The sequence below is a fragment of the Macrotis lagotis genome, chromosome X (assembly GCF_037893015.1).
Source record: "Macrotis lagotis isolate mMagLag1 chromosome X, bilby.v1.9.chrom.fasta, whole genome shotgun sequence".
NCBI classification, from domain to species: Eukaryota; Metazoa; Chordata; class Mammalia; order Peramelemorphia; family Peramelidae; genus Macrotis; species Macrotis lagotis.
In genome coordinates, this window is record NC_133666.1 from 73,206,284 (window position 1) to 73,233,015 (window position 26,732).

The following is a 26,732-nucleotide window of genomic DNA, read 5'->3' on the forward strand; positions in this document are numbered from 1 at the left end:
AGCACTCAGTCTAAACAACTCATTTTACACAGGAAAAAAACTAAGACCTAGTGTCAGGGGAATTCTAGAATTAGGCTTATTGGAAATGAGATTTCATCGTTTTGTTCAGTTATTTCAGTTGTGTCTGATTCTCTGTGACCCCTTTTGGGGTTTTCGTGGCCGAGATACAAGAGTGATTTGCCAATTCTTTCTCCAGCTCATTTGACAGATGAGGAAATGGAGGCAAAGAGGGTGAAGTGACTTAGCCAGAGTCACACAGTTAGGAAGGAAGCATCTAGGCCAGATTTGAACTCAGAAGAGGAGTCTTCTGGTCTCCAGGTGCAGGGCTCTATGCACTGCAGTGCCACCTAGTGGCACAACTATATTCCAAAGTGAGAGATCCAAGACAAGCTTAAGTAGACCATAGCATGGTACCAATGATAAGCTATATTAGAAACTCAAGAAATGGAGCTCAGGATACCCAGGGAATTCCTGATGCTAAGTGAGATGGGTTGATCACATGGCTAAAGAAGTTCAACAGCCTAAGAACTGCAGTGACAGCCAAAAGATGGTCAAAGACCTAGAGAAAGACCCTCAATACACTGCATAGCTCTGTAATGATTAGTACCACGAATTAGAGAGGGTAAGAACATACCAATGGGGGGGGGCATAGCCACATGGTTAAGACTGTGGAGTCCCTGAAGCATGGAGCAGGAAAACAAGTGGGAATTCCTCCATGGTCCTCAAGCCTCAAGGTGGCAAGATCTCACTGCCTATGTCTCAAAGGAAACCAAGCATCAACCTTCCCTCAGTCCTGCCCGCCACTCTCTGCTACTGAACAGCCTCCTGCCCTTCACTCTTCTTCCTCTCTGTTTTCTGGCACCTTCTCAATCTCCTTGGCTGGCTCAACATTCTCTTCCTACCCACCAAGTGTAGATATCCCCACAACTCCATCTTGGACCTTCTCTTTCTACACTCCTGGATCTCATCAGATCCTTTGGATTGGACTCTCCCTTCTATGTAGGTGACTCCTAAATCCCTAAAGCCCCAGTCCTGAAGCTTAGATCTGTATCACCAAATACCTGCTTGGCCCCTCCACCTGGTGTCGTGGACATTTCAAACTGAAAAGATCCCCAAATCTCCACCACCAACCCCCCCCCCCCACAGCCTTTCCATTTCCATTGAGGCCCTGACCATCATTTTTTGACTCAGCCAGGTCCATAATCTAGAAGCTATCCTTCCCTTCTGCTTCTCCCTCTCTCCCTTGTCAATGAGTTGATCTCACAAGAGTCCCTTCATCTGCATTCACCTTGTCACTTGGACTGCTGTTAAAGCCCCCCCCCCCCCAAGGTAATGGGGTTAAGTGACTTGCCCAAGGCCACACAGCTAGGTAATTAAGTGTCTGAGGCCACATTTGAACTCAGGGACTCCTGATTATAGGGCCGATGCTCTAGCCACTGCACCACCCAGCTGCCCCTAAAGCCTTTCTTTAAAGAACATTCTATTGATGATCTTTTAAAGATATCACTGTCGCTTTCTACCGACATTTCCTTTCCTCCAACCAAAGGACTTTCAGTTGAAGAGTAACCAATACAATAATTCCAATTGAGCAAAACCAATACATGGATGGTGTGTGAAAATGCATCCCTGACTCCAAGGCCTGTTGTCCATCAAGCTATCTCTTTGTGGACTAGGAAGAGATCCATGCTGTGGCCATTGAGTCTTGCAACCACAGATGTTCAATAATTATCAGCGGCCCTGGCCTAATCTTCAAAAATGCTTGACCCTTATGTGACGGGAGTCATCATGGAAATTGTTTTCCTGTTTCAGTTCATTCAAGGCTTCCCAAGTTTCTCTGAGGCCTACAGAGAAATGTGTTTATCACACTCATTGGCCAATCTCAAATTGAGAGTGTGTGACTTGCTTCTGGTTCTTTGTTACTCCAGAACAACTATAACTATCTTGGCACATAAGGGCCTTTGGAGCAACCTTCTTGGGGGTTAGGGAACAATGTCTGCCTTTTTGTTTGTCCCCTGGACAATATAGCCTCCCTCATAGCTGTCACATTCAAATGCAGCACCACCCTACTCAGATCCTCTCACTGGCACCATGATCTCACTTTGCTTTCCAGCCACCTGTCCAGTCTGATTTCTCCTCTCTGCCCTTCATGAGGGACCACTCCGTGATCCCTCTCACCTGTTTGCCTTTACACAGACTATTCCCCAGAACCACACACATGCTGCCCCAGGTACCTCCCTCCTCTCAGAAGGTTCAGGTCTGATGCCAACTCCTGAAGCCTTTCTTGGACCTCCAGTTGCTGTCCTTTCCCTCCTTACCTTCTACTTGTTTTGTATACTCTTCACCCTCTAATAAGACTGCATCCACAAGATGCCCTGAACAAAGCACCTGCTGAAAGAAGGGAACCCAAGGGGACCTTATAAGTCCATCTGATCTGACAGCCTCATTTTGTAGAGCATGCTGATGCCCAGCAAGGGCGATGCTTCCCCTCCGATGGCCCAACAGGCATTTCAAACTCAACGTATCCACCCTCATGAGAGTCACAATGGTTGCTGTTGGGCTTGGCCTTAGCCAGTCTGGCCTTACCAGACATGGAAGATGGAAGACTTGGCCCGCCAGCTAAAAAAGGGCAATCACCGGCTGGCATACTGGTCTCTGGGCAATCCCCAAGATGGCCTTCAGGTCTCTGACAGTGACATTAGTGACCATGACACAACTGACCCAAATGATGGCTTCTGCTGCTGCCAGTTCCCTCATGCTGGCCCCTGCATGCCAGCCCCTCTTGGGCTCCCTGCTCCCTACCCCAGGCAGTCAGACAAGAACACCTAGAACACATGAGCATACTAAAGATTGGAGAGAGAGCTTGGTGAGAGTGAGCCTCCATTTGATCAAAGTCTTGGCTCTATCATCAGTATCTTTTACATGATGTAGGCCAGTCCTTTCCTGAGAAATCAGAGATGACTTCAATGCTACTAAAGGGCCCTTCAGATTCAATAAGTCACCCAACAAAGCCCCAAGCAGCAAAAGAGCCTTTCCTCCCTCCCTCCTCCCTGCCTCCTTCCTCCCTCTCTATCAGAGCCCCGAATCCAGCGGAGCTTCAGTCTGTCTGAAAGTGACTGCCAATTTCCCCTACTGAGGGAGCTTCAGAAAACACTAAAAAATGAGTCAAACTTTATTCATGTGAAATTTTAAAACGTTCAACAAACTCCAGGTTAGCAGCAACAGCTTCCTTCTTTCCCCTGCTCTGGAGCCCCTACATGGACCTTGGCAAACAGCACCGGAAAGATGTGGACCTCTATAACCTAGGATCATCCCCCTGCCTCCCAAGGCAGGGGACAAAGAGGAATAGGCCAGCTGTAGGCCCTTAATGAGGGGCCAGACTCTTCTCAGAGGCCCAGAGAAAGAAATCACAACGAGCGGCAGGGTTGCTAGTGTGGCCTATAGGCCGCGAACAGACAAAGAACTGCCGGCCCAAGTTGGGCCCTGCTTTCCTCACTGTTCGCAGCACACAGGGCTCCTTGTGTCCTTTGCATAGGGGAGGTTGAGGGGGCCCTTTCAAAACCGCCTTCCAAAATGCTGCCTGGCCCTCACCTGATTTAGGGGGTGAGGGTACCACTGCTCTGGGGGCCTGGCCAGTCGACTCAGGCTTAGCCTCCTGGGCTCCAGGAAGGAGGGGTTTTTCTATAGGACGGTCTGCGTGGAAGAACCTCAGGAGGCTCAGTTGGCCTTGGCCTGGGTCCCCACAGGTTTTCTTGGCTCGGTTCTTGGGCAGCCCAACCCCAATTTTTTCTTCTTGGGGCTGGGCCAAGGTGGGCTCTGGAAGGTTTGGGTCTACTTTGACCAGGAACTGGGAGAGTTTCTGCTGCCGCCCAGCAAACTCTGGTAGGTACCGGGTACAGAGGGGGGGACAGCGGGGGGCAGGGATGAACTCAGCCCTCAGGGTGGCCCCAACAGGACAGTGGTCTGAGCCCTCTACTTCAGGCATGAGGAAGGAGTCCTCAAACTCCTTTAGCACCAGGGCTCTGTCACCGAGGATATAATCAAGTCGGGTGCCATAGTTGGTGAGGCGTGCCCCTGTAACAGTCGACCAGCAGGTGAAGGCACCAACTTTGGTTGGGTGGAAGTGACGGAAACTGTCAACAAACAGCCCACTCTCCCTGTCCGGCTGCCACAGGAACTCTGTGAGCCACTGGCGCCCGGGGTTCTCTTCAAAGCACGCCTGGGGTAGGCAATGGAGAGCCAAAGAATGTCAGAGCCCACAAAACGAAAAGAAGCCCCAAGTATGATTCCCCTATTTGGAAAAGGGGGGGAAAAGTCAGAAGAGTATTGGGGGAGTCACTGAATGTCAAAGCTGAAGGATGGTTAATCCAATGCATTTTTTCACAAAGGAGGAAAATGAAGCAAAAGAGCAGGGAGACTCGCTTGAGGTCCCAGAAGGCTCCATTTAAGATGGGTATTCAGACTCTCAGGCTCTACTTGTCACATAAATCCCTTATTCTCTTTGCACCCTCGTTTCCTCCTTTGTAAAAGGGAGACTCAGAAAGTTCACCCTCTACTTCCCAGGACTGCTGAACAACAGCTTATGGACATTTCTAGTCTTCAGTCTCACCTAGAAAGCAATCCCAGGGTTCTCTTGGCCTTCTTTTCAATTACGAGGTGAGGCTTTTTCACTCCCAAAACCTTAACCTGACATGGTCCGTGATCCCGCGAACAGTCTTAGCATCTTTGAATCCCTGCCCCCTTAGCCCCAAACTGAAGCACTGCACACAGCCAGCTCCTTAGCTATAGATGCTTGAACAAATGAATGTGAGATGAGATTCTAGGCCTAGGAACAATAGGTAAAGACTGAAGAGAAGCAATCAACCAGAAGGGCCCAACAGTAAAACAGCCTGCCTGAGGAGACAGTGAGATCTCTGTCCCTAACATTCTCTCCCAGAGGGACAGCAGATTCTTCCCACAAGGCCACTGTACAGGGGAATCCTGTTTGGGTATGGGTTAGTCTCAGCGGCCCCTGGGGTCCTTTCTGTCTCAGGGAATCACAAGAACCTCCACAGTCTGGTCCCTGCCTACATCCCCAGCTTCCTCATCCAATTCCTATAATGAAAGAGCCTCTGTCTCAGTCCAATTTCACTGGCTGCTGAATGACCCTGTGGCTCAGACCTCTCTGCAAGCCAAGGATGCCTGTTAGCACTTACTGGGGAGCTCGGTGCCCTCCAGACTCCCTAACCAGACAGGTTCCTAAGCCTCTGGCCTTGTGAGAAAACCCCAGTGCTGGCCCACATCACAAATACTGATTCCATGTGGCTTCACTTTTTAGGCACACTGCATGTCAGAGGTGACAGGCCTCTTAGCAATTAAAATACAACCCCTCATTTTACAGAGAGGGGAACTGAGCCTCATAGAGGTCAGGAATATTAGAGCTGGAAGAGGCCTTCGAGTCCCGAGAGATCAAGTACTAGTTCACTAGAGATCCCTACAAGGCCAAAGTTGCAATCCTGGCTGTGTCTCCTCAGCTGTGGGCACCCTTTCTGAGCCGAGAGGGATGATTTCTTAAGCCTGCCCCTTCCAACTCTAATTCATCCCTTCTATGATCAACACAGCAGAAGGAAGAGAGAAAGAAACAGAAGGCTAACAGTGTAAATGCAGAACCAGAGGGTCAACGGTGTGTCTGCACATGTGGATTAAGGCAGAGGCAGCAAGGTTAGTGGAAAGGCAATTCTCACCAGATCAGCAGGCTCACAATGATCCAGAGGCCGGTGAGACGTGTTCACATCGCCCAGAATGATCACATGGCTGGGAAAGAAGAACGTGCCCTGTCAGCCTCAGGAGATGTTTTGAGATTGTAGAAAGGAGGCAGTCATGGGGCAGGGCCAGGCAGGGCAGGGCAGGGCAGGGCAGGTGAAGAGCCTTGGGAAGGGAGTTCTGAGACAAGGGGCAGAGGCTTGGTTATACTCATTATTAGCAATGTGGCTTTGGGCAAATTCATCTTCTCCCTTTTCCTCCTCCTATTCTGCCTTCTGCCTCACCCTACAGAATGAGACTCTTAAAGACTCCCTTCCCCTCACCAAAGACAACTGAGGAAAACAACTCCTACTGTCTTCAACCCCCCACTCCCTCTGACAGGACCCACCCCCACCAATATTGGGAACAAAGTGCTTTGTAAATCTTCGGGGGGGGGGGTTCAGCCTTCCTCAGGCCCTCTAGGCCTGGACCTCAAATGCCTTCCCTCCTCCCTCTTCCTGTAAAGTCCACCTCCAGTCTCTCACTACTTTCAAGAAGTCTGCCCTGCTCTCCCCAGGTGGGAACCATCCTTTCTTTCAACTCTCAGATGCAGTGTCTAATATTGTTGCCTCAAGACTCTGAGGTTCATGAGGGGATACTTCTTATTGGCAGTGACTTTCCACCAGTGTAGAGCACATTATAAAGGTTGCTGGAAAAAATGAATGATGGCCAAGCTTGGGACATCTCCCTTTTCTTATGTGGGAAGGACCCCCAACTAGGAAGGCCCATAGCAGCTCCTCGGTCAACATTCCTCATCAGAAGGAACCTGAGAAGGGGTAGCTAAGTGGTGTAGTGGAGAGAGCACTGGACCCAGAGTCAAGAGGACCTGAGTTCAAATCCAGCCTCAGAGACTTCATAATTGCCTACTATGTGACCTTGGTCAAGTCACTTAACCCCATTGCCTTAGATAAAAAAAAGGAACCTGAGAGACCATCTACCAACCCTTCTTTATAAATTAAAAAAACAGCTCCAGAGAATAGAAAGAATTTAACCAAGGTTACCAGGGGACTAAGGAAGAAAGCCAAGTCGAGAGACTGATGCATCCTATTCTGTTTCCTACTAACTCTTACTACTGAGTGGTTCCCACCTGCCTGCCTGCAGAAGGGCTTCAGCTCGAAGTTGCAGGAGTCGGTAGAAACGCAGCTTGTAGGTCAACCGCTCTGGCTTCTCTGGGTCCGCATGAGGACAGTAGACATTTATTATCGTCAAGGTCTTTTCCTCCCCATCTGAAGTGCTACAGAGGAAGAAGAGGAATAATAGTAATGAGAAGAAAAAGGAGGAGGAGGAAGAGGAGAAATTTGGAATAATAACAATAACAATAATAATAAAAACTGAAGCTAGGGCCAGTGCTTACTCCATTATGGGAGCAGAGGCCAATTTAACATAAAGTTAAAAAGTCAAGAAACAGTCTGGAGAATGAACAAACAATAAAAAACAAATATGACCAAAGAAAGCTATTATGGTGACATGGATGGTCAAAACAAACTCAGAAGATGACAAAGTCAAAACTGCTACATGCAAAGTCTCAGTCCCCCCCATGATTAGTGAAGAAAAAAACTGGAAAGAAATGGCAACGATGCAAGAAAGATATGAGTTAACAGCTTCATAAGTAAAGGAGGTCCTAAAAATACCAAAGAAAATAATACCTTAAAAAGATTAAACCAAATGGTAAAAGAGGCACAAAAAATCCAATGAAGAGAAAAACTCCTTAAATGGTAGAATTGACCAAATGGAAAAAGATGTACAAAAATTTACTAAGGAAAAGAACTCCTTATAAAGTAGAATTGAGCCAAGATGGCAGCATGAAGGCAGTATATCCCAGGAACTCCAACCCCCCCTCCAAACCCTCCAAAAACAAAGGATGGCACTAGCCAAAACTTAGCGGGGCAGAACCCTCAGAAAGACTGAGTGATACATTTTCCCAGTCCAAGATAACTTAGAAGTTCCGCGGGAAAGGTGTGCTTCAACAGGACTGGGGAGTTGGGAAAAAAAAGCCACAGCCCAGCCCAGCTCAGCCCAGAAATCATGGGCAACAGCTTGAAGGTACGGTAAGAGAACTCTGCTGCACCCGGGTGAGTGTGGAGTGAGGAACACCCATGCAGTGAGAATCGGGAGAAAGCATCCTGCACCCCCAGAGATAGTAAGGGAAGTTTGCAGAGATTTCTCTGCTCTCCTGGGTAGGACTCTGCTGCTAGCTTACACTCAGATCCAGGTTGCAGTTTGGGTTTCCATAACTAAAGAACCAAATTGGATCTCTCCTTATAGCCCCAGGGAACATATTCTGGAAGGCAAAAGACCTTGGTTTACAACTGAGAATCAACTACCCAGCAAAACTGAACATCCTCTTTCAGGGGAAAAGATGGACTTTCAATGAAACAAGGGACTTTCAAACTTTCCTATTGAGATGACCAGAGCTGCACAGAAAGTTTGATCTCCGAGAACAGGACTCTGGTGAGCCATAGAGGGAGTGGAGAGAGGAACTAACTATGAGGAACTTAATGATGCTGAACTGTTTGTATTCCTGCACGGGAAGAAGATACTGATAACTCATATGAACTTTCTCATTTATAAGAGCTGTTAGAAGGAGCATATATAGACAGGACATAGGAAGGAGCAGAATCTAATGGTATAATATAGTAAAAAGATGGAGTCAATGGGTGATAAAGGAAAGTACTGGGAGGAAGGGAAAGGAGATGAAGAAGACGCTGAGAGATTTCACATAAGAGTCAAGAAAAAGCTTTTTTAATGGAGTGGAGGGGGGAGGCAAGGGGGAATGAGTGAGCCTTCATTCTCATCAGAAATGGCTCAGGGAGGAAATCACATACATATTTAATAGAGTGAGGAAATCTATCTTGCCCTAGAGAAAGATGGGAGAAAAGGGACAGGATGAGGGGGAATGGGGGGAGGGAAGGGGGGAATAGGTGACAGAAGAGAGGGAAGATTGAGGGAGAGGTTACTCAGATTCAACACACTTTTGGACAGGGCCAGGATGAAAGGAGAGAGAATAGAATAAATGAGAATGGGGAGAAATAGAGTGGAGGCACAGCTAGTAATAGCAACTGAGGGAAAAATATTGAAGCAACTTCTCTGGTGGATTTATGATAAATAAAGCAACCCACCCCAGAGGCAGAGACTGAAGTACAATAAGTACAATTTCTCTCTCTCTCTCTCTCTCTCTCTCTCTCTCTCTCTCTCTCTCTCTCTCTCTCTCTCCTTGAAGTTTCTCATCTTCTGGCTGGGAGGGAAGGGGTTTATGTTTACTCATAACATTCTATTTACATCAATGTATGGCATGGAAACAATGTAGAGACTGTCAGACTGCCTTCTGTGGTGGTGGGGAGGGAAGGGAGGAGGGGGGAAAATTGTAGAATCCTTGCAAAAAATGATGGGTACATATTACTATTGTATATAATTGGAAAACAAAATGTGAAAATGTGAAAAAAAGAAACCAGGAGGGATGAGAATTCAGGGAGGCCTTGAAGGACTTGCATGTACTGATGCTGAGCGAGATGAGCAGAACCAGAAGAACTTGTAAGCCCTAACAGCAACATGGGGGTGATGATCAACCTTGATGGACTTGCTCATTCCATCAGTGCAACAATCAAGGACAATTTGGGGCTATCTGTGATGGAGAATGCCATCTGTATCCAGAGAAAGAATTGTGGAGTTTGAACAAATACCAAAGACCTTTAATTAAAAAAAATGTTATCTTAAAAATAAGAAAAAAGTAGAATTGATCAATAGAAAAGGAATTATAATAGTTCACTGGAGAAAAGAATTCTTTAAAAATTAGAATTGGACAAGTAGAAGATAATGATTCCAAGAGACATCAAAAAACAATAAAATGAAATCAAAAGAATGAAAAAATGTGATATATCTCATTGGAAAAACAGCTCACCTGGAAAATAGTTCGAGAGAAATAATTTAAGAATTATTGGACTACCTGGAAGCCATGATCAAAGAGCCTAGACATTATATTTTTTAAAATTATCAAGGAAAATTGCATTGATATCCTAGCACCAGAGTGTATAGTAGAAATCGAAAGAATCTATCAATCACTTCCTGAAAGAGATCCCAAATGAAAACTCCCAGGAATATTATAGTCAAATTCCACAGTTCTCAAGTCAAGAAGAAAAGACTGTAAGTAACCAGAAAGAAACAATTCAAATATTGTGGAGCCACTGTCAGGATAACAGAAGATTTATCAGCTTCTACATTAAAAGACTGGGGGGATTTTAATATAATATTCTGGAGGATAAATGACTTAAGAGTGCAACTAAGAATCACCTACTCAGCAAAACCAAAATTAATCTTTCAGGGGAACAATGGATATTTACTGAAATAGAGGACTTTGATGCATTCCTAATAAAAAAACAGCAAAACTGAATACAATGACGACGTTTGACCTTTGTTCTCAAAGTAGACCATGACATCAGGGAGCTGTTGGATTGGAGTGAGGGGGGACTGTGCTAAGTCACCAGTCTCATTTTCTCCTCCAGAGCCATCTGGGTCCAATGGCCAGATATGAATCAGGATGACTGGAGATGTTCCTGGATGCGAAGTAATCAGGGTTAAGTGACTTGTCCAAGGTCATAGGGTTATTAAGTATCAAGTATCTGAGGCTGGATTCAAGTTCCCATCTTGATTCCAAGGCCAGTGCTCCATCCACTATGTCATCTAGTGATAAGTATCACTGCCTGTCATGCAGGAGGCTGGGGTTCAATGGGGGAGCTGAATATAGTATCTGACTTTCAAATACAACATTCAAGAGAAGCATAACAAGATAAATAGTAGAGAGAAATTATAAGGGATTCAATAAAGTTAAACTGTTTACATTCCTACATAGGAAGATGATATTTCTCATTATTTAGGGCAGTTAGAAGGTATAGTAGACATATAGAGGATGTGAATTGATTATAAATGGATGAAATTTAAAAGAATAAAATTAAGGGGTGAGAAAAAGGGAATGCATGGAGAGAAGGGGGAGAGGAAGAAAGGATTAAATGATCTGCATCAAAGAGTAAAAGAGCTTGTACAGTGAAGGGGAAGATGGGGAAGTGGTGAACAAAATACTTGAACCTTATTTCTCATTGGAATCAGTTCAAAGAGGAATAACATATATACTCAGTTGGGTACAGGGAAGTAGGAGGGTAAGGGGATTAGAGAAGAGGGGTGGGGGCTGTCAGAAGGGAGGCAGACTGAGTGAGATGTGGTCAGAAGCAAAATACTTTTGAGGAGGCGTAGGGTGAAAGGAGAAAGAGTAGGAAAAATGAGGGAAAATAGGATAGAGAGAAATACACAGTAAACATAAGCAAAAAAAAATTTTACAGCAAGTTTCTGATAAAAGCCTCATTTCTCAAATATATAGAGAACTGAGTCAAATTTAAGGAAATATAAGTCATTCCACTGATAAATAATCAAAGAACATGAACAAGTAATTTTCAAAGCTATCTCAAGTCTTAAGAAAAAAATATTCTAGATCACCACCAATTAGAGAAATGTAAATTATAATAGGCAATACCTCACACCTATCAGACTAACAGGACAGAAAAAAATGAGAATGGAGATATGGGGAAACTAAGACACTAAAGCACTACCTTTCTGTAGAGCAAGTTGCAACTATGCCCAAAGGGGAATAAAACGGTATATACTCTGATCCAGAAATACCACTACTATGTATTCCAAAGAGATCATATACAAGGGAAGAAGACCCACATGTACAAAAATACTTATGGCAGCTCTTTTTGTAATGGCAAAGAATTAGAAATTGAGGGGATATTACCCCTTTAGTTAAACAAAGGTCTTCCAAGCATTCTTTATTTTTTAAGGGTTTTTTTGCAAGGCAATGGGGTTAAGTGGCTTAAGGTCACACAGCCAGGTAATTATTAAGTGTCTGAGGCTGGATTTGAACTCAGGTCCTCCTGACTCCAGGGCTGGTGCTCTATCCACTGCGCCGCCTAGGTGCTCCCCAAGCATTCTTTATGAAAAGACCAGAGCCATATAGAATCTTTGAAGTAAAAATAAAAGAGTCAGGTAAAACAAGAAAGGCAATAATAGGCAAGCAATCCTAAGGGGCTAAAGAAAGATGAAATGTTAGCAGTTTAATATGGGGAGATGATATATGTGTTCCCTTGGGTATGGAAGTCATTGGACAGCTAGATGTTGTAATGAAGAGTGTTCATTAAGAAGATCTGAATTCAAACACTTCCTAGCTGTGTGACCCTGGGCAATTCACTTAACTTCTATCTGCATCAGTTTCCTAAACTGTAAAATAGGGGTCATGACAGCACCTACTTTCTCAGGGCTATTGTGAGGATCAAATAAGAAAATATTTGTGAGGTACTTGGCAAACTTCCAAGTGGTTACTATTCTTTTTTTAAAATTTATTCTCATTTTGTACAAATGTGTTTTTACAGTAATAAAATATTCTTGTTTAAGAGTAAACGAAATACCCCTCCCCAATAAATATAGACTTGCTTGAGCGATAAAGTAAAGGGGAGACAAAAAATTAAAATAAAAAAAATAATAGTAATAATTGTAGATATGGCCAGGTGGCGCAATGGACGGAGCACCAGCCCTGGAGCCACGGGTACTCGAGCCCACATCTGGCCCCGTACACCCAACAATCACCCAGACGTGTGACATGCAAGCCACCCAAACCCCACTTCCCTGCAAAAAAAAAAAAAAGAAAAAAAGGGAAAAAAAGGTGGTTACTATTCTTAACAAGAATTCTTAATAAGAGTAATATTCTAATTGTTGATGATCTTACAAAGAAGAAAGGAAAAGGAGGAGAAAAGGAATATATGGGGGGTGAAGTTTAATCTGAAAGGTAACAGGAAACTTTAGGTGTTTACTAAGGTTAAGAAACTCACTTTTGTAGCTGTATGGAGGCTATTATTAGAGTGGGAAAAGATTCAGGCAGAGAAACAAAAACTTTTTTTGTACTATTCCAAATGAAATCTTATGAGGGTCTGGAAATCTTATGAGGTGAATGGAAAGGAGGGACAGATAGGAGAGGTATTTTGGAAAGACAAATTTTTTAGTAAAGGATCAGATAAAAGAGTCCTCGAAGCCTCCAAGTCCAGTCTCTCATTATACAAAAAAAGGTGAAGTTCTAAGGGGTCACTTGACTTAGGTCATCAGTGGCAGAGATGCCTCCATATTCATTGTTCTCTTCACAGTACCATGTTGCCTTCCCTCATCTAACAGTTCAGGATGTTTGCATCCCACCCACAAGACCTGAATAATAAAGGATCAACCATCAAAAGATTAGAAGAAAATCAGGGAGCATTTCCACAGCTCCATGGCTAGGGGCTGAATTCTAAATAGAACAAGGAAAGAAGAACAGTGATTATGAAAGAGAAAACAACCAACTTCAATTAACTGAAATCAAAAGGCATGTGCATGATCAAAATTAATACAACTGAAGTAAAAAATCGAAGCACTCAGGTGTAGAAAATCTTTGTATCAAATATTTCTGATGTGGTCCTAATAGCCAAGCTGTAGAGAAAATGGAAATATGTATGTCTCTATGTGTGAATCATCCCTCCAGAGACGTGAGGTTAAAGAATATTACTTTCTCAAAACAACTGCTAGGATTAACAACCTGGGGAAAGAATGTATAATAATAGAATAATAGACTAATATAATTATAATAACATAATAATAATAATGAGAAAATGACAGATCAAAACAACCCTACATTTCATTTCATTCATAGCAAACTGGCAAAACAGACAAAATATAAAGTAATAAATGTTAGAAGGGTGTGCAAACATCATCAGGCAATGTTGATACAATTTCCCTCTTTTTGTCTTTCATCGTTCTCCCTATATCTCTTCCCTTCTCTTTTCCCATTTCTTTTTTTCAAGGCAATGGGGTTAAGTGGCTTGCCCAAGGCCACGCAGCTAGGTAATTATTAAGTGTCTGAGGCTGGCTTTGAACTCAGGTACTTCTGACTCCAGGGCTGGTGCTCTATCCACTGTGCCACCTAGCCACCCCTCTTTCCCCATTTCTTACTCTTTTCTTTATCTCTTTCCCCATTCTTTTCCCATCTCTCTCCATCTATCTCTTTTCTTCTTCTCTCCTTTCTTTTCTTCATCTTCTTTCTTCTTTATCTTCCCCATCACTTTTTCCATCTCCCCCTGCATCTCTTTTCTTCATCACTCTTCCCAGCTCTCGTTTCTTTACCGCCTTCCCCATCCCTCTCCCCTTCCCTTCTCCCATCTCTCTCACTCTAACTTTCTTCCTGTATGCATCCTTTTCATTTTTCTCCCCTCATCTCAACACTCAGAGCAACTTTGCTTGTAAAAAACCAAAGAACTGGAAGTTACCTATGTGTCCAAAGATGAGGAAATGGTTAAATGTATGGTTTATTAATTTAATCTTGTTGCAATTGTGAAGAATACAAAAACACATAGCAAGACTGGCTGTGGTACAAAGAAGCCTGGGGCATCAGAGACCAAAGTGACACAGTCCAGTTTGAAATCTCACTGGGAAAGAGCTGAATGGGAGTATAAATATATAATAGATTATTATTATTATTCAGTAAGAAATCACAATTGCAAGGCATTCTGAGGAACAGGGGAAGTATAATAAACTAATACAGAGGACAATATAGACATTAATGTAACTATATGATATATATGAAAATGATAATAAAATAAATGAGTAGCTCACCAGAGGGAAATCAGAGTGAGTAATTGTAATAACCACTTTGGTATCACAGCAAATACTGAAATATGTCTCCTTATTCTTGGCAGAGATCCTTGCTTGGGGGCCTATGTCTCATAATTAGCCTATTATTTATTGCTCAACTATTTTTATTTTTTAAGGAACATAATTTGACTCGGGTGCAGGGGGAAGAAACAAGAAATTACTGTGATGCAGTAGTAAATGACCATAGTAATCCAGTCTTCGATAACCCCAGATATAAACTTTGGGAACAAGAACTCACTATTTGATAAAAATTGTAGTGAAAACAGGAAAGCAGTTTGGTAGAAAGAAAGCATATACCAATAAACATCTCACATCATATAGAAGACAAGTTGAAAATGTACACATGACTTACATATAAAGGGTAATATTGTAAGCAAATTAGGGGAATTAGGAAAAATTTATTGTCAGATGTATGGATAAGGGAAAAATTTTATTACAGAACAAGAGATAAATATTTTAGGTTGAAAATGGTTAGTTTTGATTACATGGAATTAAAAAAAGGTCTGAAGGAAGAAAATCAATATAGCTTAAATTAGAAGGAAATTGGGAAAAAGTTTAAAGCAAGTTTCTCTGATAAAAGTCTCATTTTTTGATATATAGAGAATGAAGTCAATTTTTTAAGAATACAAGTCATTCCCCAACTGATCAATGGTTAAAAGATGTGAATAGGCAGTTTTCAGAAGTCAAAACTATCTATAGTCATAATTAAAAAAATGCCTTAAATCACTACTGATTAGAGAAATACAAGTTAAAGCACCTCTGAGGTACCACCTCACACCTACGAGATTGACTAACATGACAGAAAAGGAAAACGATCAGTGTTGGAGAGGATATGGGAAAACTTGGAAACTAATGTACAGAGTTGTAAATTGATGCAAACATTCTGGAGAACAATTTGGAACGATGCCCAAAGGGTTATAAAACTGTTTATACCCACTGTCCAGTAATTACATTATAAGGTCCCTATCCTAAACAGATCAAAGTAAAAGGTTATGTCCAAGAGTATTTCTAGCAGTTTTCTGTGGAGTGGCAGAGAACTGGAAATCAAAGGGTTGTCCATCCACTGGGAATGGCTGAATAAGATGTGGTATATGATTGTTACGGGGACTATTTTGCTATACAAAATAAGGGGGATAGTTCCAGAAAAATCTGGGAAGACTTGTATGAAGTAATGCAAAGTGAGTGAGAAGAACTAGAACAAATGTCTACAGTAACAATAATATTATATGAAGGTCAACTGTGAATGACAGCTTTTCTGATCCATACAATGATCCAAGACAATTCTGAAGGACTTGTGATGAAAAATGCTATCCACTTTCAGAGAACTGATGGAATCTGACTGCAGAACAAACTATGAAGCATATTTTTTTTACTTTTTTTTGGCTTTTTTTCCAAAATGGCAAATATGGAAATGTTTTCTATGATTTCATATGTATAACCGATATCACATTTCTTGCTCTCTCAAGAGGTGGGAGAGGAATAGGAGGGAGAGAATTCAAAATTCAAAAATATTTTTAAATGATGCTAAAAATAGATAATAAATTTTTGGGAAAAAGAAATTAATGTAAGAAAAAACAAAAGATATCACTAAAGAAAACAATACTTTTCAAATTCCAGCCCATAATTGCATAGAATAAGTGGTATATAGGCTGCAGTCCAAGAGATATATGCCAAAGAGAAGTTTCCATTGGCAAGCTGGCTATCTAGGGAAAAGCCTTTAATACATCGGGTGGGCCTCTTGGGTGGATATGAGAGATCATGGACAAAAGTGTTCTAGGATGCACAGGTGAAGGGAAGACCCACACTGCTGAGAGAATAGATGTATCAAAGTAATGAAATTTGGAATAGGTCTTTTTATTCACTGGGGTCAGTTGACAAATGTTTCAGTTCCCTTCCCACCACAACAACCCATTTAATCTAGGAGGCAGTAGTGCTCTAGTACTGATCCCATGCCACGAAGGGAGGTATAAGGAAAAGGGGCCTTGGGCAGCAGGTCAGGAAAGTATCAATGGTTACCGTATCTGGTGCTGAGTGAGGACTGCCCGGCCCTCGCTGTCCAGAGCCCGCAACTCATCTTCAGTGAATTCCTCCGTGTTCCCATAAAAGCCCACAGTATCCTGGTGATTTGTCAGCAGGCTGGTCAGGCCTTCTTCTGCTGCTCTGGGAGTGGCACTATTTTTACAGAAGGTGGCCACACCTGGCAGGGTGGGGGAGCAACAGGCGGACACAGAAAAGAAAGAGTCACAGAATGAATGATAAATCAGCTTGGAAGTCATCAGCTCCAGGTTTATCATTTTATAATTTTGGAGAAGGGAGGGAGACTGATATACAGAAAAGAGAAGGAACCTGTCCATGAGCAGAAGAGCTCCAAAAGAGGACATGAGAGGCAGGCAATCCATCAATCAGCATGAAGTCCTTAGTTTGCATTCTGCATTGTGCTAAGAGTTGGGGAGAAAGGCAAAAATAGTTCCTGCATGTCCAGAGTGATTAAAATGATTTTTTTAATTAAGACATTTTAATAAAAAAGCACACCGCTCTCAAGGGGAGAGGGGCCCCCAAACCCCAATATATATATATATATATATATAAAACATCTGCTAGATGTTACATGTACTTTTTTTTTGCAAGGCAAACGGAGTTAAGTGGCTTGCCCAAGGCCACACAGCTAGATAATTATTAAGTGTCTGAGACAGGATTTGAACCCAGATACTCCTGACTCCAGGGCCGGTGCTTTATCCATTATGCCACCTAGCCACCCCCTTACATGCACTTTCAAAGGTTTTGTTCCTGCCCCTTTGTGCCAATCATTGGCTGGGGTCACAAATCTAATTGATATATTCATCCCCCATACATTTTTCCCCACCCTGCTCCTTATACTAATGAGCAAGAACAGCTATTTCCTTCTCCAGGTGCAAAGGACAATAGCACAGACTCCCATTCAACCCCTGCAAAGTTATTTCACCTTTTCGTTTTGTCTTAACTCTTTCCATCCTGTAAACAGGTTGGCAACTCTTGAGTTTCCACAAAGACCAGACCTCCTGGCTTTTGTAATGTATTATCCTCACAGACAATTGTGAGATCCTGGCAATAACCTTTCTTACCCTTTGGAAAGCAAAACACCTGATTCTTTCCCACACTGCTCTCAAGAAAGGTTACATTCCAGTGTGGGGAGACATGATGTCTTACAGAGTAGATGGAAGGTATTCTTAAGAGAAGAAAACTGTCAGATGGTTATGATAAGAGTGCTAGGACTGGAGTCAGAACTATCTGAGATCATATCCTGCGCACAGACACTTACTGGTTGTATGACCCTGGGCAAGTCACTTCATCTCTGCTTGCCTCAATTTACTCCTCTTTAAAATGGGCAAAACCATAGGGTACCTGGGAGAACTAAAGTAGGTGATATTTGTAAAGCCCTTTAGTACAGTGTCTGAGATATAGTAGATGCTTAATAAGTGTTTGTTGCTAACATTTAGGGACATATGGAAAAGCCTCCTCCAAAAGGTAGCATTGGAGCAGAGTCTAGAAGAAAGCCAGGAAGGGCTAAAGTGGCAAAATGAAGCACATCACATTGGAAACAATCTTCCAGGAACTCTGTGTGTTCTGATCCCATACCTCCTCACCTGGGGCAAGGAAGGGAGGGAGGAAGAAGATGGTTTTTCTTAGGTCAAGCTTAGTCATTCTAATTTCTCAGGTTTAATTGTTTTGTTGTTCTTTGCATTTAGATTGTTGTAGGTCAACCCCTTTATTTTATGGAATGGGAAATTCCTGTCTAGAGAAGGGAAATGACTTGTTCAAGGTCTCACAACAGTAAATTTAGATTTAGAATCAGGATTCAAATCCTCACCTCTGCCTTCAAATAAAGCTTTTTTCCCCAATGCTCTCTGTGGCATTACACACACACACACACACACACACACACACACACACACACACACACACACCTCCATGGCAGGTTTAGGCTAAAGAAAATACCTTTTTTTAGGTTTTTGCAAGGCAAATGGGGTTAAGTGGTTTGCCCAAGGTCACACAGCTAGGTAATTATTAAGTTTCTGAGGCTGGGTTTGAACTCAGGTACTCCTGACTTCAGGGCCGGTGCTCTATCCACTGTGCCATTTAGGTGCCCCCCAAAAAATACTTTCTAAGAAGTGGTTCTGTACAAAAAGAATAGCCAGTTGTCCTCATCCAGAATCAATAAGGGGTGTTTTGACTTAATTTGGCATCATGACATATCTAGTGCTTTAATTTGCATGGAGCTCTTTGCTCAACTTTGGGGGGCAAAGAGGATTCTTTATCCCCATTTTAGAGAGGGGAAAGGTGAATGTCAGAGGAGGATGGCCTTTGATTAGGATTATCTTGTTGATACCAAAGATTCTCCAAGTGTGGTCTGGAAACTGTAGGGAGTTTCTAACAACAATTGACAACTCCAGAGAAGCTCTTTAGAGGGTCCTTTAAAAGAGTCAAAAGGGGTCCTGAATCCAAAAAGTTTGAGAATCCTAATTCTGTTCTTAGGATTATGGGAATGGAAAAATGGAAAGGCTCTTCATTTTATAAAAGGGGAAACTCAGGTCCAGAGAAGGGAAGAAGCTTCCCTGAAATGATGTAGCTATCAGGTAGCAGAGCTGGGAAGCAAATCCAGGTTAGTCAGGTGCTGAAATAGATAGAGGCCTGGACTTCAAATCCAGCTTCAGATGCGTACTAGCTATGTGACCCTGAGCAAATCACTGAACCTCTCTGTGCCTCAGTTTCCTGCTCTGTAAAGTGGGGATAGTAATAACAGCCCCTACTTCCCAGGGTTGTTGTGAGGATCAAATGAGATTATATTTGTAAGAAGCAAGCTATTATTATCTAAACAGTCCAATTGAGATGTTTAAGGAGGAAATTGAATTATATATGATACAATCTTACTGCTCATCTAACCAAGGGCTTTCAAAGAGTCATAGGATCTGGAGGTGAAAGGGGCCTTAAGAGATTGTGTAGTTCTACCTCCTTCATTTCAGAGGAGGAAAGTGAGGCTGAGGGAAGGACCTTAGTGACATAGATTGTAAGGAGGGGAAAGGAAGTCAAAGACCATCTCATTCAGCCTTTGAAATCTAGACATGGAAAGTGAGCCCCACAAAAGGGGAAGGGATTTGAGTCACAGAGTATCAAAAGCGGATAGGGATGTTAAAAACAATTTAGCCTAAAGTTCCTCGTTTTAGAGGGAAAAACATCAACCTGCAAAAGCAATGACTTAGAGTCACCCGTATTACTCAGATCAAAAAAAAATTCCACACCAATTTTTGGTTCTAGGCCCCCATTGCCACTGTGTTTCCTTCTACTGTTTCAACTTGTCTAAAACTGTGATTGTTGTCAACATGGAGGCAAGAATTCGGGGCCCAGCTTCTGTTTCTGGCTAGGCCATAGCTAGTTGGGGAAATCAAGGCCGCCCCACGTCCAAGCCTCTATGTCCAGGCCTGCCCGGCCCCCCACCCACCTGAGTAGCCACTGCGACCTCGGCTGAAGCTAAAGTAGGAGCTGTAGCCCTCCACGATGGCCAGCGGCTCTTCCAGCAGGTCCCCTGGGGGACACAGAAGGGACAGTCTGAGCGGGTGCAGGCTTGGGAGCCTCAGCCCGACCCATCGAGAGAGCCCCGAGCCCTGCTGAAATGGGGTCTCCACTGGGGGAGTGGGGGGAGAGAGGAATTCTTTGGGGGGGCCCAACCGGACTCTGCTGGGATGGGGGGGAATCAAGGTGGTGCTTTGGGGAGGGCTAGAAGAGAGGATGCCCAGAAGAGGGGATGCCCTGAAGGTGGACCCAGATCGGGGAGGCGCTGGCGAGATTAGGGTGGTGCTTTGGGGCGGGCTATTAGAGGGGATCCCTTGGAGGTCGGCTCGGAGGGGCAGGGGAGGGGGATGCTTTAGGGAGGGCATCTCCCGCCGGGGGTTCAGATGGGGGAGGGCCGAGGGGCTCCTGGGAGTGGGGCGGGGCCGCGTTCTCACGAGTGACTCGGGTCTCCTGCAGGCAGGTGACATCGGCCCCCAGGGACTCGAGCAGGTGCCTCAGGGCCCCCGGCGAGCGGCGGATCCCATTAATGTTCCAGCTCACCAGCCGCATGTCGGCCGGCAGGCCCCGCCGCGAGCGCGCGCAGGTTGCAGGGGCGGGGCTGGCCAGGGCGGAGCCTGTCGCTGGGGGAAAAGAGAGCCGGCTTGGCTGCAGGGCGCAGGCGCAGGCCCAGGCGCAGCCGCAAGCGCAGGCGCACTGCGAGGAGGGCTTTCTTTGGCGGGCGTGGGGGCGGGGCCGCGGCGGCGGCGGAAGCCGCTGTAGCAGCCACCCGCGCTTTTCTTTGCCGTCTTTCTTAGCTCTCACCGCAGCCCTTTGACCCCTACGTCTTCCTTTAATATAGGGGGAAACTGAGACTCAGGCTCAGAAGGAACTTACTGATAACGTTAGTTGCCAGACTTCTTTTTCCAGTTTTCCAGCACCGCATTTGCATGATCTCCTTTGAGCATCGGAGCACCCCAATGTGACTGTGCAAGTCCCCCCACCCAGGCCCTGCCACCTCCACACACCCCTCTGGAGCTCGTCCTGCCCCTTTCCCTAGCACCTGCTGCTCCCACCTCCCCAGGTGGACATTTTCTTGGAATTTACCCAGCATCCTGCTGGACTCCTTTGTGTGCAAGTCATGAAGCTTCTTTTCAAAAGTTGTACAGTGTTGCCCCTGTAAGATATTTGGGGGTTACGCATTCAGTTCAACCTTGTATTGTACAGACTGGGAAAGCGAGGCCAGGTTAGTCCCAGCAACATGCGCAAGGTACTGCATTTCCTATCTCATGCCCATGCCCCCAGTGCATAACCTCCTCAGCTGTCTCCGAATACGGTCTGTCAACATTCAGCTCCATATCGCAGCTCCAGAGAGGCTTTCTGAATAGGTGGTCTCCATCTGTTAGGTGACACTGTACAGAGAGCTGGATTTGGGAGTCAGGAAGACCCGAATTCCAATTGAGCCTCAGATGCCTGGTAGCTCTGTGGTACTAGGAAGCTTTAGTGTCCTCATCTGTCATGGGAATAACCTTAGCATCTCCCTCCAGGTTTGTTATGAAGATTAAGTAGATGGAAAGCACTTCCCAAACTTTACTTATTGTCCTTGTCAGATCCTTTCTTCACTAAACGCTCTTGTATTTGCTCTGGACATAAGTACATTTGTCATCTCTGACAACCTCTGAGTTTGACCTTAAAAGAATAATGAAACTGTTCACCTTCAGAGTCTGTCCCAACCAAGGGCAAACATTAACTTCCAGAGTTTGGCCTCAGGAAAGAACAAAAACAATTAGGTTGATAGACACTTTCGTTAATATTTCTCTAAGTTCACTGATTACACAGGTATGCAGAGGGGATCTGGTCAGAAAACCAGACCCCCAAAAATGGAGGCTTGGGAAGGAGTTTTTATACAATTTTACTGACAGGAGGTGAGACCTGAAAAACTACTTTTGACTTAGTCTATGAAGGGAGTGACCCTCAACTTAGGATGGGACTGGGTATCAAATATACCTCCTAAGGAGGTATGAACAGAAGGCTATGTCAGGAAAGCTGACCCTACCAAATTTCAGGATCTTTGTGCCTCTTCAGTAATGCTAAGATCTCCAGGATCAGCTTTACCCAGTAACCATTCTGATGATTAGAGGTCATCATTTCCCTCCTTAAGAAGGGCTGGGACATTTCAGTCATTATCCCAAGTTTTTAGTCCATAGTAGTACTTTTAATATGAAAGATCATCCCAATCCCAATCTCTGTAATTTGCAAACAAATGAGCACTAGCAATGGCATTTTCTGCATTATTTTACATAAGTTGTCTAGATTGATAATGGATAGAGTATTGACCTTGGAAGCAGGATGATGGGACTTTAAATCCAGCCTCAGACACTTGACTCTTACTAGCTATGTGACCTTGGGCAAGTCACTTCACCCTGATGGCCTCACATCCAGGACCATCTCCAGTCATCCTGATTCCTCTCTGGTCACTGGACTTAAATGGCTCTGCAGGAGAAAGTAAGGCAGCTGACTTAGCACAGCTCCCCTTTCTTAAATCCAGTTCATGTACTTGTCATGGCATCACCTCTCCTGATGTCATAGTCTTCTTCAAGAATGAAGGACAAAGGGGTAGCTAGGTGGCATACTGGATAAAGCACCGGCCTTGGAGTCAGGAGTACCTGGGTTCAAATCCAGCCTCAGACACTTAGTAATGACCTAGCTGTGGGACCTTGGGCAAGCCACTTAACCCTGTGTGCCTTGCAAAAAAAAGAATGGACAACCATTAGTGTTTTACATATTTTTTGTATTTCTTATGACTCATTAGGGATAACTGGGTAGCACTGCAGAGAACAGAGCCCTGGGCCTAGAGTCAGGAAGACTCATCTTCTTGAGTTTAAATCTGACTTCCGACTCTGTGAAACCCTGAACAAATCACTTAACCCTGTTTGCCTCAGTTGGCAGCACAGTGGGGAAGGAAATGACAAACCTCTCAGTATCTTTGCCAAGAAAAACTTAAATGGGGTCATAAAGAATCAGATATGACTTGACAACAAAATGATCAATTATGGTAATGGCTTTCCTAAGATTCATCTACCTTTCTATTCCCTGGTTCATCTCACCTAGTCATAATTAATGTTTTAAAGATATTTTGCCATGTTCTCTTTCCTATTTAAAATTTTTATATTCTCCCTCCCTCAATGCATTTATTGTCTACCTGACAATCTTTACCCCATCTCCTGCCTTCATACAACTGAACTGTAACATCTGTGTAAAAGCTCCACCAAATACACTAATTTCCCAGTATCTCAACCTACTTATTTCCCATGATCCCCTGCTCCCAGGGGATGCTTATACTATTAAATTTATTTGCCATGACCACAAATGTTCCATTTCTGAACTTCCTTTATACAAGTGACTAAAGTGTACTCCATCTTTCCCTCTTCACTTCAATACTTATTCCTGTACTTTCATTTCATCACCGTACTTCAAAAAATGGGAAACTATTGTCTCAAAGGATTTAGTTCCAGCCAGAAATTCAAAGGGTACATACAGGGTAATTGTTTCATTCATAGCCTGTTTTCCTGAGAAATGCCTGAACATTCAATCTTTCCTCTATGTTGATTTCTCTAATAATACTAGATTACTTCTAGCAGGAAACCATCTGGACCCAGTGCTCCTAGATTTATTATTACTTTGCCTGAGAACATTTCTTCCTCAATGTTCTTGTTCAAAATCAGGGCCTGGGTTTGTGTTTAAAACAATAGAAAGGATTCTATGGTCATTAAAGATCTGAAACCCCAAAATGACAACCTAAGGGGTGGGTCTCTGATCCAGTTTTAGCTTTTGGGAAGTAAATCCTTTCCTTAGGATCATAAACACCTGAGGCCTCAATTACCCTCTAAAGGAAACCATGATCTCTAAAAGGCTGAGGCCAAAGGGTCATGGCATTTGTTCCACTCCCAGCTTCAGTTACCTTGGCAAAGAGTGTGTGAACAATGGTTATAGCCCCAAAACCCAACATTTCTTTTCCTCTGAGAACAATGAAAGTTCATATTGGTCTGATCAGCCACAGTCAGACACACTGCAATTTGTCTCGTAGTGATGTCATTTTGGTATTCTTCAATAACAAAGTACAAGAACCAACGAATGGTGGATCACTTCTCAGAAGGAGGTATCTAGATAACTTATATTTTGTCCAATAACATTTTTCTTTTAGATTTTTGCAAGGCAATGGGGTTAAGTGGCTTGGCCAAGGCCACACAGCTAGGTAATTATTAAGTGTCTGAGACCGGATTTGAACCCAGGTACTCCTGACTCCAGGGCCAGTGCTTTATCCACTGTACCACCTAGCCGCCCCCCCAATAACATTTCTTCCTGAATACCATTTCAGATGCAGGACATCAATTTAATTATTTTTTATGCACAATTTTAATTTAATATAATGACATAATAATCCACAACTTTTGAAGCAGAAAATGAAATCAATGATCAGTTGTCTGCTGCTTTGAGTTTAAAGGGAAATATCATATTATCTATAATTGATAAAAGTATAATAATTCAGTGTTTTGTACTTGATGAGGAAGAATTATTTAAAAGCTCAACATTAAATCATTTAGTTATTTGTAACAATAGCTAATATATAAAATATGTTCATGCTTTTTTGTATAATCATATTAGGCTTGAGTACATTTAATTTCCCATTATAACTGCTACAAAGGAAAAATACTATGTTAAAAAAATTTTATTTCACAGACTTTATTTCACAAGTCTGCAAAATTCACAAGTTAAAACCTTTTCCTGAAGAGACAGCAAGCTACTTGTAAGCAGCTTGAGGACAGGTTGAATAACAAAGGTTTAGACAAAGTGCCCACAGGAGAGAGTGAAGGGAATAGAGAATGTAGTTTTCCAGTGACCTAGGCCAGAGCATGTGGTTCTAGCTTAGAGAAAGTGGCTATCTTGCAAAGGGAAGGAAAGAAGGAAGAAGAAAGTTTGGGGCCCCTTACTTAAATGCATTTCCATAGTGGGTTAGCCAAGGGTGGTACTTGGGAAGTGATTTAGCACCTGGCTCCAGGTCTTCTACAATACCCATGCCACAGGGGCAGCCCTCCAAGTATTGGCCAAGACAGTACTCATTCTGCATGAATGAAGGTGTATCCACTGCTCAAAAATATCATTGTCTTATTTTCCAAGAGATTTATACAGAGCAATTTTTTTTTCTCCAGAAAACTTGTTCAAACCATTTTAGGGTCCAAATTTTTCACATACGATATAGAAAGCAGGAGAAGACTTTTTAGACAAAAATCAACCTTAATTATTATTTTTTTTAGTTTTTTTGCAAGGCAAATGGGGTTAAGTGGCTTGCCCAAGGCCACACAGCTAGGTAATTATTAAGTTTCTGAGACAAGATTTGAACCCAGGTACTCCTGACTCCAAGGCTGGTGCTTTATCCACTACGCCACCTAGCCACCCCTCAACCTTAATTATTTAGGGCTAAAAATGACAAACAAAAAGTTAGGTTATGCATGAAATTTATTCTCTATGATTTACCAAAAAGCCTATAGCTGGAAGACATCATTAAAGGTGCCTACCCAGAGTCTAATAATAGAAGAGCATTTATAAATATCACATAAAGAGTCATAAAATTTTGGTGACCAACCAATCAGGTTATACATTAATGCATGAAGTTGACCTCAATTACTTTACGATCCTCTTGCCTACCCATAAGGTCTATTCTATGTCAGAACTGACCAAGATCCAACTGACAGCAAGATTAGTGACTACTTTTCTGATTTGATATTTTATGTTGTTATCAAACATTATAGACATTTGGCACATTGGGATTTCTCCCTTTCCAAAATGTCATAAATATATAAATATAGGAATTTATTTAAGTTTTCTCATAGAACTAAACAGAAGAGTTTCCTGTATTCTCAGAATAGTATTTTTCTAATTGCTGACACAACTGTGAAAGCTAAACTTCTAGCTGCAATTTGAGGGGGATCAGGCTAATTTACACAGACAGAGCCAGTCTTCAGATTTATAACTAGAGAGACACAAATCTTAGAAGGGCAGAGTATGACATTCAGACTTCTAAACCTTAATTAGGAGTTGACAAACCAAAACTTTTTATCTGCAATATAAGTTATAAAAACTTGATTTTTACATCCCCCCATTTTGATCAAAGTTTGACACATTGGTGTCAATTGTAGATCAATCAAATAAAGATGTAGGGAGATAATGGGCATATTGGAAGCAGAATGACATATTTTGGGGACCTAGAGTTACCAAGAGCTATGATCTGGCAATGTAAGGTCCATAACAGTACATGAAGGTGGGTGATGCATTTACAATGTCAAAGGGGCAAATTGCAGAAATCAAAAGGGGGCAAAACTTTTGATTCTATAGACCATACAGATAGGAAGCACAGCTTCCTATCCAGCTGATGCAGTTCTGTAGCTTTGGATGTTGTTCCAGATCTCCTCTTCAATCCAGGTTACTTGTAGAGATCTTTTTCTCTGGTCAAAGAACTTCTCAATGCAAATTTTAATCAGTCAAAACTTGTGTTTAAAATGACATTTGGGAACCCCTTAGATCATGAAGATTTACAATTTGATTTTCCAATTGCCATGCTGATATGCATAGAAAATTCAGTTATAAATAGAAATTTAAAAACTAGTTTTATGCTTGGCATGATTTATTCATTCACCCATTTGGAGGACTTAGAT

The 26,732-nt window shown here is 43.0% G+C and overlaps 1 protein-coding gene across 2 annotated transcripts; it reads right to left on the reverse strand.

Moving 5' to 3' along the window:
• Positions 1–3,093: 3,093 nt before the first annotated feature.
• Positions 3,094–20,602, reverse strand: APEX2 (apurinic/apyrimidinic endodeoxyribonuclease 2). Of its 2 annotated transcripts, XM_074203943.1 has the most exons (6): positions 20,478–20,602; positions 19,973–20,056; positions 16,513–16,693; positions 6,866–7,012; positions 5,721–5,790; positions 3,096–4,216 (listed from the first exon to the last, which is right to left on the reverse strand). In XM_074203943.1, the coding sequence occupies exons 1-6, from the start codon at positions 20,590–20,592 to the stop codon at positions 3,362–3,364; spliced, it is 1,452 nt and encodes a 483-aa protein (XP_074060044.1). In that variant the 5' UTR covers positions 20,593–20,602; the 3' UTR covers positions 3,096–3,361. The 2 variants fall into 2 exon arrangements, with proteins under 2 accessions (XP_074060045.1, XP_074060044.1); XM_074203944.1 differs by lacking the exon at positions 19,973–20,056 and having other exon boundaries at positions 3,094–4,216.
• Positions 20,603–26,732: the final 6,130 nt, after the last annotated feature.